Raw genomic sequence first — 11604 nt, forward strand, 5'->3', positions numbered from 1 at the left:
TAGATGAAGTCACTGATTTAATGGTAGATTGATGGAGAGAGTAAGCTCAGCAAGAAGGTTAATATCGTTAAAAATGCCTGTTAGGGAGGGAGCAATGTTTGAAGGATCCTAGCTACTATTTAAGACCAGGTTTTTTTCATTTTTGCCCTCCTAAAAACAAGACTTCTTAACTTCCATGTTTGCTAAAGATTTTTACTTATTGTTAATGTCAATTGTTGAAAGACAGTTCTGTCTGGTAAACAAGCAACACTGAAAATGTCGAAGGTCAGTTAGTTTTCTCAAAAAATGAATTAACACAGAAATGGCCGTTATGTCTAAATGTGTCAAATATGGCAAATAAAATCGCTCAAAAAGGAAACTACAGATTAGAGTACAAGTTCGGCAGTTGGTTTGGGGAAAGGAAAACTAGGAAAGCTGTTGAGCCACAAATTCAAAGTATCTAATAATTTGCACCTATGCTCAATGAACACTTTGAAGAATGACGAAAGTGGTACTTGAACATGCTCGCCTTTTCATACAAAAAAAGTCGAATTAGAGGGAGCTGGCATGATTTAGTCATCTGCATTTTGAAGCAATGACTCACTGAGAGCCAAATCCCAGTAATGTTCCACACCATATTTTTTAAGGTGTTCCCTAGCAGTTGTTTGCATTGGACAGAGTTTGAATTTCCAATCGCTGAAGTTCCTTTCCTTGTTAGTTCCCTACATAAAAAAGAGAAAACAAACTTAATCAGATCTCATAATCAGGCACTCTTTTACATAAAATGAAAAAAATTTTCAAACTCGGAATGCAGCCATTGAGTTTTTCTAATTGAAAAAAAAAGTTACTGTACACATGCCCTTATTCTCATAGAAATCAAAATGTGACCAGAAAAACGGACACAAAGGCTTCTGTCTCCAAGATGCGCATTAGTACCTTAGGGCCGATTTACACGGTACGATTTTTGTCGCATGCGACAACGGCTTACGACAGGCTCACGACATGATTTACGATTGTTGTGTACGTCAGAAAAAATGTCGTAGCATTTTAAAACATGTTTTAAAACGCTGCGACAATCGTAAGTCATGTCGTAGGCCTGTCGTGAGCTTGTCGCATGCGACAAAATCGTATCGTGTAAAAATGTTATTTTGGTACTACAAGTGCTTACAATTTATCTACAGAGGAATTCACTTTAATACTTACATGTATGCTTGTAGTCTTAGCTTAAGATTAAGCAAAGTGCTTGCGTGCTGTACGTTGATATGATTTGTCAGTTTGCATAAAACTCAATTTTTCAAGTCGAAGAAATAAAAAGGAAAGTCCTAACCGCGCAGACAGAGTCAAACCTCACCTCCCACACAAGGACACAAGGCTGTGTCTTCCTACCAGTTGACTGCTGTCCTTCATCATCATCATCATCAGACTCTTTCTCATCTTGCCATTTGATTCGATGCAACATTAGACGCTTGAATTTCTTTACCGCTTTTGGACCTCCCTCTACTATCACAAGATTGACATCTTTGTAGAGAACAGCACATCCTGGCAAAACAAGAAATACATGCAAGTTAGTCAAGTAAACTAGAGTAAAAATCAACCTTATTTCGGACGTCTTGATACTCAAAACACACCTGTCAGGAAAAGCTGTTGTGCATTGATATCCACTTTATATTTTCTCTGTGGGTTTTTTAATTCTGTGACTCTGAACACAGCTACATGTACACCAAGTGAAGTGTCCTCCTTTAATTTTCGGATTGTTTTCTCTCGTCGGGCTTCAGGGGTGAGTTTTCGTGCTGCATTGGCAGCTTCATGGGCCCTGCAAAAAATGGCAGTGAAAAGACCAGAATAATCCATTTACGGGCTCCTTGTAATGTAGTTCCACCAAGGACTTCAACTTATTATTGGCTTACAACATTTTTGTAGGGAATTTTTTATCTGCACCGTCCGACATTCGCTGGAATTCGCAAATCTCCTTGAACGAGGGGTGGCGTTCGGTAGCGCACATATTTTAAGGTCATGAGTAAATTGCAGCTCCTCTTAGTGACAAAAAATGACATGGGTTGGCCTTGGCCCATTCACACTGATACATTAGTAAGCCACTCTGGAAGGAGCTTGCTGGCTGGAATGGCATAGTGATTGCGTGCTTTATCCCCTTCAGAAGACGAAATCGCGAAAATAAAATGATTGGGGTTTTCCCGATTTCGTAAATATCGTGAAAATAAGTGTTGCAAAATGTGACCACGCAAAAAATCACGAAATTTACGAGTAGTAAAAACATTGTAATAAACTAAAATATATATGAATTTACGATATGCAGGGTGCAATGATGTCTCTAAGAGTACAGTGTATGTAGATTCAAAATCTCATTATTGAAGAACATTGGTTTAAGGCTTAGTAGCTCTTGCGGTAAGTTTTGTGAGAGCTAAGTGCATGGTAAGCTATTTCATTTGAAATAACTTTTATTGAATAGATAGCACTACGTGTAGTAACGCAGTACTCACTTTTGTCTTTGTGCCATCTGTGCTCGGACGTGAGCTTCTACTTTGGTTGGATCTTGAACTGCTTCATTACCAAGAACTCTCATCAAATTAGAGATTTTAACTACAACAATAAGCAGTTAACACAAGCGTTTGATAGTTTAAACAATCGTTAATAATTGAAGCATTTTCTACTGTTTTGAATGTGCTGATGCCCTGGTAATGGCCAAGTGAAGGGATGTACTCTGCCTCAGATAAAATCTCGCAAATTACCACTGTATACAACATGTACACTGTAGGGAAAACTCGTGGGCTAAAATTTTATTGGGTTAACAAAAACAATTGACAAAGGAGCTGCCACAAGAGAGAGATGGAAAGAACGATCAGCAAGCATTAGCCCTTTGTCAGGGAAAATCTGGTCTGGAGATACATGTACATGATGTACTCAAATCATTTTCATTTGCACTTATTCTTAACAAATCTTGCTTAATCACGAACCATTTCCTTTAAAGTCCCTGCTTTTCAGCAGTCGAAAGTAAGAGGTGAAAACCGTGTGGCAATCAGTTTACAAGTACATGTACAACTCTACAAGGGAAAGGGATGGTTCAATATCTCTATGAAGTCACAAACTACTACAGTAGGTATTTTGCAGTGCCGGAACTGTTTAAAGACAGCGATGCAAAGTACAGTACAAGTAATTTGTGACGTTGGCTTGGTATTGAATCCATTTTTTCCTTCCTTGATGGATCATGTGCATGGCAAATTTCTCCATCTTTCGATGGCCATGAAAAAGAAAGTAAGGAAAAGATTAATAAGCAAGAAAGTACAACTGTGTGTAGGGACAAGTGTGAAGAATCATTGGAGTGGAAGTGTTTGTTGACTTGATGAGCCGTTTAAGCACAGCACACCCATGTCCCCGACACTTGAGACTTCCTCAAGACCGAGTACAAAAATATAGGCCAATACTTAATTTTAAAATAAACTGGGGTTTTTGCAATCTTTGAAGTGACGATAAAGAGATTCAAATACACATGGAAATTATTGAGCTGCTTACAGTATCCAGGGCGATACCTTTAGGGGGTGGGGGTGGTTCTAGTCCAAGTCTGATTTTCTCCTGCTTCTCTTTCTCGATTTCTCGTCTACGTTGAGTGCGGATCTTTTTCCTTTCTTTTTTTGTTAACATGATGGGAACGGATGGTGCTTCTTTAGGCTCAGCTAGAAAAAAGGAGTAAGATACAGTAAACACTGTTAAAAATGTTCTCTAGCTAATTTATTCTGGAAATAAAACAAAACAAAACACTATTGGGGCATAATAATTATGCTTGGATGTTGTTGTCCTTGTGAATTGCAATACAGTATATTACTATAACCGTCACGCGCCCAGAAGTGACATTAATTATAGAGCTTTTACTTTGTATGATGCCAGACGATTAAAAATTTCAAGTACATGTACTATAGATTTGTTCAACTAGATGAGAATATTAATTGAAATAATCCTTTTCGTGAAAAGAACTAGGGATTATTTCTTTGCCTCTGCAAGGTGATAGCTATTTTTTGTCATAATCAAATAAAGTGACCCCCATATTGTATTCCCTTATTGTGATAAGGGCAGTTTCTATGTCAAGCTAGGACAAAACAGCAAAACAGACTGTATCATGAGTGAGCCCTATTGGGTGCTACAATATACATGTATACACAAAAATCAAATGAATGTGTTTTTGAGATTTAAAGCACATGAGTTGTATATTGTTTTGAAGAAATTTAATTACATTTTGTCTGGTTCTTAGGTGGACATAGAGGAAGACTGAAGTTTACATGTATGAACAAAAAGTCAAACCATTATTCACCAGCATTATGTGGGAGTAGCTTTTATACAGAGATGCAAAAACAGGTGCATTTTTCATCACCCTACTCCATAAAGAAGCATAGTGACCTATCTTTTCAGATTGCATCCTTATGACAACTTCTGTTTAAAGGGGCTCATCCTAAATGGCAGTTTGCAACAATAATTTTATTCCCATACTATGACTTACCTGCTGGGTGTTTTTGTACAGGGTGCTCTACTAGTGCTGTCACTCCAACAACAGTTGCATCAATTCCTTCATTTGGCAAATTAATGTAATTTCCTGCAGGAAGGATATTTCCATCCCACCATTCAATATCTGGAATGAAATCCTCTTGTGCTTCTTTAGGTGTGATCAAAGCAAGTTTGGTTGCTGACGAAATTCCAGTTTTCTTTGCAACTGCTGCTATCTCCTTTTGAAGTTTATCAAGCTGTGTCTGAAAGAAAAATAATTGAGAGAGGAATGTTTCTGTTGAGAAGAGAGTTTGGACTAAATTGAGTAAATAATGTCCTGTGGATGAGGTTCTCTCAGATAAAGGATCATTGTCCTTTTTTACCATTACTGTTTATCATGAGCAAACAAAGAAGCCCTATATGAAAAAACACACTACAGTTTGAAAACATGCAAGTCATCAAAAAATGAAAAATGATCATTTTTAATTACTTACCGACTATTTTGCATATTTGTCCTAAACTCATTAGCATTTATAATTTACACTGTAGAATAGATAGTCCATTACAGTTTATCTACAGTAAAGTAATGCTGCAGTGACTATTTATTTTGTTGTTGCCTTTGTTCCACATTAATTTACAGGATGACTATCACTGTTCTAGATTTACAGTACTTTAGTGGCTACGTTTGGCATCCACAATACACTTTATGATCACAAAAGGATACTATCACTAAGTTACTGAACAAATTACACAACATACCTTTGCTCGTATTCTTTGAGCTATTTGTTGAAACTTTCCTCTTTCATGAAATTTAAATCCCCTCTTGTTTCGTTGTGCTGATTTGATTCTGTAAAATAACCAGAGGAGAGACAATGAGGAGCCACTTTAGCTCAATAGCAAAACCACACTGTTCTCTCTTCTAAGACCAATAATTATTGGCCAGATACTGTAAAGCTATAAAACTGTTTTCTCACTTGTGTTTACAAGTACCTTCGACATGAACAATGTAGTCTCAAAAATCATAGCAGTTGGTCTTCTTTTACTGTACATTAATTATTATTATCTGTACTGGTAGTGGTTGGTGCCAAATTTTGGCATTGGCAACCACATTTTTCACCCAATTATATGTACCTTTACTGCAGATAACAATCTTTATTGAGTATCCATATCCTCAATAAGGATTGTTATTAAACAGATAAAAAGCAATATGGCTGCATGGGTTTCCTCTATGCTGCAGTATGACTACTTCATTTATTACAAAATTTAATGTACATGTACAGTGTATATGGATAGGAGTATTTTACCAGGAACAAAAGCACTCGTAGAATCAATACGACCACTATGTCTGGGAACTTAGTGGTGTATTTTTTGTATGTAACAAGAGTAGTCATAATTTATTGATTAATAATGTCATGATTCCCACCTTTTTCACCCATCTTCTTTTGCTTGTATTAATACCCAGTATTAAAGCCTGCCTTTGAATCTCTATCATGTACACAATGTATATTTATTGTCCATATATTATAATAAAACGAAAATGTACACACTGGCTTAAGATATGAATTCTATGTTCTTGTGGCAAGAATAATACATGTATCTCATTCATTCACTGCACTCATTTGTGAGATATTGTTCCTGCCACTCAAACATAAAATTCACATCTTCTCGCCACCACATAATAATACTAATTATTGTCTATTTATGGTCTGTAGTAAACACCAGTGTAAACTGTTGCAAGTCATACTTTTTCAAGGCCTTACTGATGCAGCCCCCATACAATAAAATGTTCAGAAATTTTGATGAACAAGCATTTTTCATAGAGAACTGAAATTCAATAAAGTCAAGCAATGATCTGGACTTCTGTTAACTAATTGATGTAATTGATGTAATTGATAAGGATGTAAAAATAAGTAATTGCCCCTAATTTGGCAAATCTGGCAGCCCTAATTCTAAAGTAGGCATTTAATGTTTGCAAAATGTGGATGAAGGGGCTGTTAACTTATTGGCTCCTGATGCGCCCTTATTGATGAGTAAAATCATCTGGCGTTAGACAGAGCAAAATCTATCAAGTCTCAGGTTAAATGTAACTCACTGACTCCTGAACAACACCCATTTATGAGTAAAATTGTCTGGCATTAGACTGAGTAAAATCTATCAAGTCTCATTCCTGGGAGTCAACTCATTTGATAATACATGTACCAAATTTCCATTTCTCCATTAGACTTCAAGTTTAAAGTGTTGGGAAAAGCCATTAAGAAAATCACCAATCTGTTGTTGGAAAAGCCATTCAAGGTGTTAGAAAAAACCATGGTTATCTGTTTCTGAGATGTTGGTTTTGACCTGCTTTATGTCCCTGCAACATATCCCGGATATTAATTTTGTCAATACAAAAAAGAGCAAGAGCCAAAATCGCACAGAATACTTGCTTGATTGGTGAGAGACCTTGTTCATACAAATTTCTGAACACTTAAAAAAGTCTGTAAGATCCAGATCACTGATAAAATTTAATCATGCCTCACCCCACTCGGGGATCAAAATATTTGCTTTCATTCAGGTCCTCTGTTGGCTTTTCAATCTTGAACTGCTCTGCCTTCTTGGCACGAATATTTGCCTTCAGTGTTGGCATTCTGCTTGCAAGCTGGACTGCTCTTCCCGTTGAATCAACAGTGCGACCAGACTGGTCAAGGATCAGCGCTTTGGGATGTAAGGTGTCTTCTTTAACAGCAGTCAAAGAAATTAATCCTGACTTGATGAGGTTTGCACCAGCACTTGAAAGGTTGGTATTAGAGAACTGCAGCAAAGAAACATCATAAATTTATCCGGAAACATTCAATACAATAAAAAAATTAACATAAAAGCAGGGCTTGGAATAATGGCCAGTCAACGGACAATGTCTGCTCAAAAATGTGTTTGTCCGGTCAAATCCCTGGATGACCGTTTACAGTACTCTTCAAAGGAAAAATTAATTTAAAGCTAATAGTTCTGAAATAAGGTTGTACATTATTCGTGGTCATGAAAGAAAAAAAAGGAAGAAGAAGGCAAAAGAAAGATACGAACAGACCACCTTTGACTACAGTAAAATTTCCGGTACACCTGTAGGTGCAAGTTTCTGCTTTGTCCTCCATCAGTCATGAAATTAGACTTCCAGCATGGCGTGTCTATCAAGTGCGTGAAGTCCCTGTCTGCATTTAAACAAAAAGGTAATATCTAACATTTCTCGCCTCAAGGAAAGAGGCACGAGACTACAGGAGACAAGTCTGCCCTTGTAGTCCATGTCAGAACGTACGATGAACCTAGTGGCCCTACGCTGAACTCCTTCAATTTTTATCAAGTTCTTCTTATGAAAGGAAGACCAGACAGGGACTCCAACTTCCAACTTTTCTCATAAGAGATCACAATTTTTAACATAAATCCTCTTCTTACCAGGTTAGGTTTGTTAGCCAGTTGTGCTTGGATCTTTGCCTGCAGTTCAGCTGCACGTTTAGCCTTTTCTATTGCTTCGTTCATCAATTCTTGTTGCTGTACTAAACTCGGAACTGGCTGTAATGTAAAGGAGAACTATGCCAATAAAGTTATCTCAAAGGGCTACGTCACTTTCTGCTTAAAGAATGCACACATCAGTGTTCATGCAACTGACTTGGAAGCCATGACGTCTCTCACTGAAGCTGGATGACAGCTTTATCTACTGACGAACCAGTTGAATCAAACATACAACCATTCAGAGTGACATCAGAATAATGGCCAGTATTGTTGTGTTGAAGTTGTATATGCAATTATTATATGCAAATTAGTGGCATGGTATTCCAAAGTTTAGCCCAAGCACTCACCACAGTACTGCTCAAAGATAAGCAAACCATCAAACGAGTTTCAAACTGGTCTTCAATTACATGTAGTTTGCGTTTGAGTTTCAATTCTAACGCAAACGTGTTGACCAAATTCGTTAACTTTCTGAAGCATTTGCATCACAAAAGGTTCAATGAAGTGTTTGAAAGGTAATGTCACAAAATAATACAGTCTCGTCTTGCCATGAAAAGTTCACAGTTTGCGGACTATTAAAAACAAAAAGGTGCATGTTTTCGGATTTTTTCACATCACATAGCCATGTTACCAAACACAAGTCAATGACAAGCGTAATGACACCCTTACAGTTTCCACTTTCCAGCAAGCAGTTGTAAATGTGTGAATGCCAGACATCTGTGAATAGCTTTCCAACTGTCTTGCAGCTTTTAACTACAGTGTACATGAATCTATTAAAAGGAACAGGGACAATGACTTTGTCGACAATTGGAGTGGTATTTTGCTCCAAAAATAAAATCATTTGAGATACAGTAACAAGAACAAAAATACACGTTGCGCTGTTTCAACACGAAGATGCAAAAATTCAATGCGATAAGCCGAATGAATTTTACTTTCCATAATTACATGTATTTATGAGAACGACCAAATTAAATGATTCAGTTTAAAATCATTGAACTCTCCAATTGAGTCCCCAAAAAATCTTCTTAATAGCGTATGAAACTGAAGGATCCTTCAGTTCCTTACGAGACAAAATTAATTTAAACCTCACTAGGGAGGTGATGGTCACAGCACCACAAAAGGTCAACATCACGCAAACTGAGTGATTAGTCTGCTGAACATCTTATTTTGAATAAATTATTGCAATGTGGAAAGCATAAAAAATATGTTCATGTAATACAAGAAAAAAGAGCCTTTCCATCGCAAAATGTGTTGCATTTCTGAAAGATTTTTTTTAGTTTCCCTGCTAAACAAACAACTTTCTCCATAAGGTACATGTACCTGACTACTGATCCACAATTATTTCAGAGTTTTACAAAGATTGAGAATCTGTTTAGAGGAAGTTCCTTGCCGATAACGTCAACACGCACGTCATGATCATACAATGCATGTTCAGTACAGCCGACGGGTTTGTCAGCATTACATGCGTGTTTCCTGCATGAAAAGGCACCATACATGTATTGCATTGGCAAAACATGCGAGTAAAAAATATACAAAAGTGGGTATAAAAGAAAACATGCACAGTGAAAATTTACACGCAGATGCTCATTACGTGCATGTATAAATACTATTAAAAGAAGTGATTTCATTTTATTCTACGGTTTTTAGCTCAACTGTTTACAATTGTATACACTCTTCCTTTCTGAAGCTTCGCTTTTACACGTAATTTTTATTGCGTTCACATTGTCCACATCTTGCAGAGCTTTAATAAGAATTTAATTCACAACAAATTGATTTTCTTCAAATCCTATTATTATTTTTGGGGCATTTAAAAAGGCATTCTTGCTTATTATCTCGACATCAAGTGACGAAAAGTTGTGAAGAAAAGTTAGGAGCGACAACACAACCCCTCATAGTGATGACTGTGGCACTGAAAAGCTTTTTTAGGGCTTGTGCTAAAACACAGATGATGGATTCTGGATGATAGACAATAGATGATAGATGACAGACTATGTTGGACAAATTAATTAAGTTTTGCTGGTATTCTTTTAACCCATGAGGCGCCATGTGACCCGAACTCAAAAAAAGACACAAAACGTCAGCAAATCGCCATTGGATTGACGTTCTATAATATGTACATCGTTTTTCAATGTCAATTCTCAGAGTTTTGTGTGGAGACGACATGTTAGTGGATGAAAATGGTCCACCAATATGATGGCTGTTGATCAATGAAAACATGTGGAATTCACTTACTTTTTTGCTTATGAGATAAAATACATGTCGATGAACATATCTCCTAACGTACTTGAAACGCTGGAGCTGTCAACAAGTTTTAACAAACAGATATGGGCGATCGTTCATATTTCCCCTGGTCGTAATTGAACTGAACTAATAGTGTGAACTTTCGTATAATGATTAATAATAATTAAAGTCTGTGACAATTTGTCCAATATCATCCATCATCTATCGTCTATTGTCCAGAATCCATCAACTGTGTTTTAGCACCTTTTTTAGAAGGTTTTTTTCTCTTCAATATCAACTTTGCGTTGACCTACCATTTATCTCTCAATGCAACATCTTATATTTTGTTGAGTTGTTGCAATGGTGCTTAAAATTAACTATAAACAAGATGCCATATGCTGACACCAGCTTTGCATTGTGCAAGTTAGAGTTTGATGTTTGTAGTGTACTTAATATTAATCCAGCTAGTGTTCCATCAATTAATTTTAGTTCACTTCAAATAGTTACTATTCCATGACAAAAAATTAATACCAACAATACTGAGAAGTTAGTGTTTCATTTGTACATAATAATTATTATTTTATTTTACTCTAACCACAAAACAAATTTTTTTGTGATAACGATCCTTTGTCATTTTAGTAAAGGTCATTAAATCTGACCTCTGCTTATGGAAATGCAATCTTGAATTCGCAGACGGTTTCCATTGCGCTTTATCTAGTTTCTGATTATTGAGAGAGGTTTCATAACAGCTAGAGACCTACATGTACAGCTGTATCAAATCATAATTTTCTTCTGTGGGTGAAGTTCACGGCTGAGAGGACAATAGCTTACAATAGCTTACTTTATAAAAAAAACCCAGTATTTTAGAGTCAATTTCCTTTAGTTGAATACTTTATTTATCTACTTAATACATCTGACTTCCGCAATTGCGGAGGAGATTATTATTCTTTGGTGGTATAATTGAAGCATACTCAACAATCACACGGACTGTAAACAGTCTTGACACTTAATCGGAGGTTGTTATTCTTCGTCCGTATGATCGACGCTTACTTGACAATCACACGGACTGTAAAAAGTCTTATACGCCCGAGTCGCGTTTCAAGTTAATACTTTACGCTGTAGGCAGTTTGTAGACCTTACTGGGTACATGTCATCAGTAAAACTGCAGTAGCAGACCTTTCTGGAAACAAATGTGCTCTGTATACATGTTAATTTCAGATTTACAAAAACCGTTATGACTCGCTCGAGACAAAACCCGAATTTCATTGCCCGGCCTTGTTTGTTTATTCCCTCACAAGAAAAATTCAACAGTCACTGGGATCGGGTTAATTGGGGAAATACTATTTACAAAAAATAGGAAATACACAAAGGAAAGCCAGGAGACCCGGTTGTGGAGGGTACGACCTTTGGCTGGGTTATTCATGGAGGCGATGATCA

The 11604-nt window shown here is 36.8% G+C and overlaps 1 protein-coding gene across 1 annotated transcript in view; it reads right to left on the reverse strand.

Moving 5' to 3' along the window:
- Positions 1–11604, reverse strand: part of LOC137999511 (U4/U6 small nuclear ribonucleoprotein Prp3-like) — a 19217-nt gene continuing 7613 nt past the window's right edge. Inside the window, exons 2-10 of the mRNA XM_068845293.1 lie at positions 7894–8010; positions 6990–7261; positions 5230–5317; positions 4487–4733; positions 3525–3668; positions 2478–2577; positions 1608–1792; positions 1331–1518; positions 1–701 (exon numbers count right to left, since the gene is read on the reverse strand). Of these exons, the coding sequence (XP_068701394.1) occupies positions 552–701; positions 1331–1518; positions 1608–1792; positions 2478–2577; positions 3525–3668; positions 4487–4733; positions 5230–5317; positions 6990–7261; positions 7894–8010 (1491 nt within the window). The 3' untranslated portion in view covers positions 1–551. The remainder of the gene's footprint in view (positions 702–1330; positions 1519–1607; positions 1793–2477; positions 2578–3524; positions 3669–4486; positions 4734–5229; positions 5318–6989; positions 7262–7893; positions 8011–11604) is intronic.

This window comes from Montipora foliosa, chromosome 1 (assembly GCF_036669935.1).
Source record: "Montipora foliosa isolate CH-2021 chromosome 1, ASM3666993v2, whole genome shotgun sequence".
Classification (NCBI taxonomy): Eukaryota; Metazoa; Cnidaria; class Anthozoa; order Scleractinia; family Acroporidae; genus Montipora; species Montipora foliosa.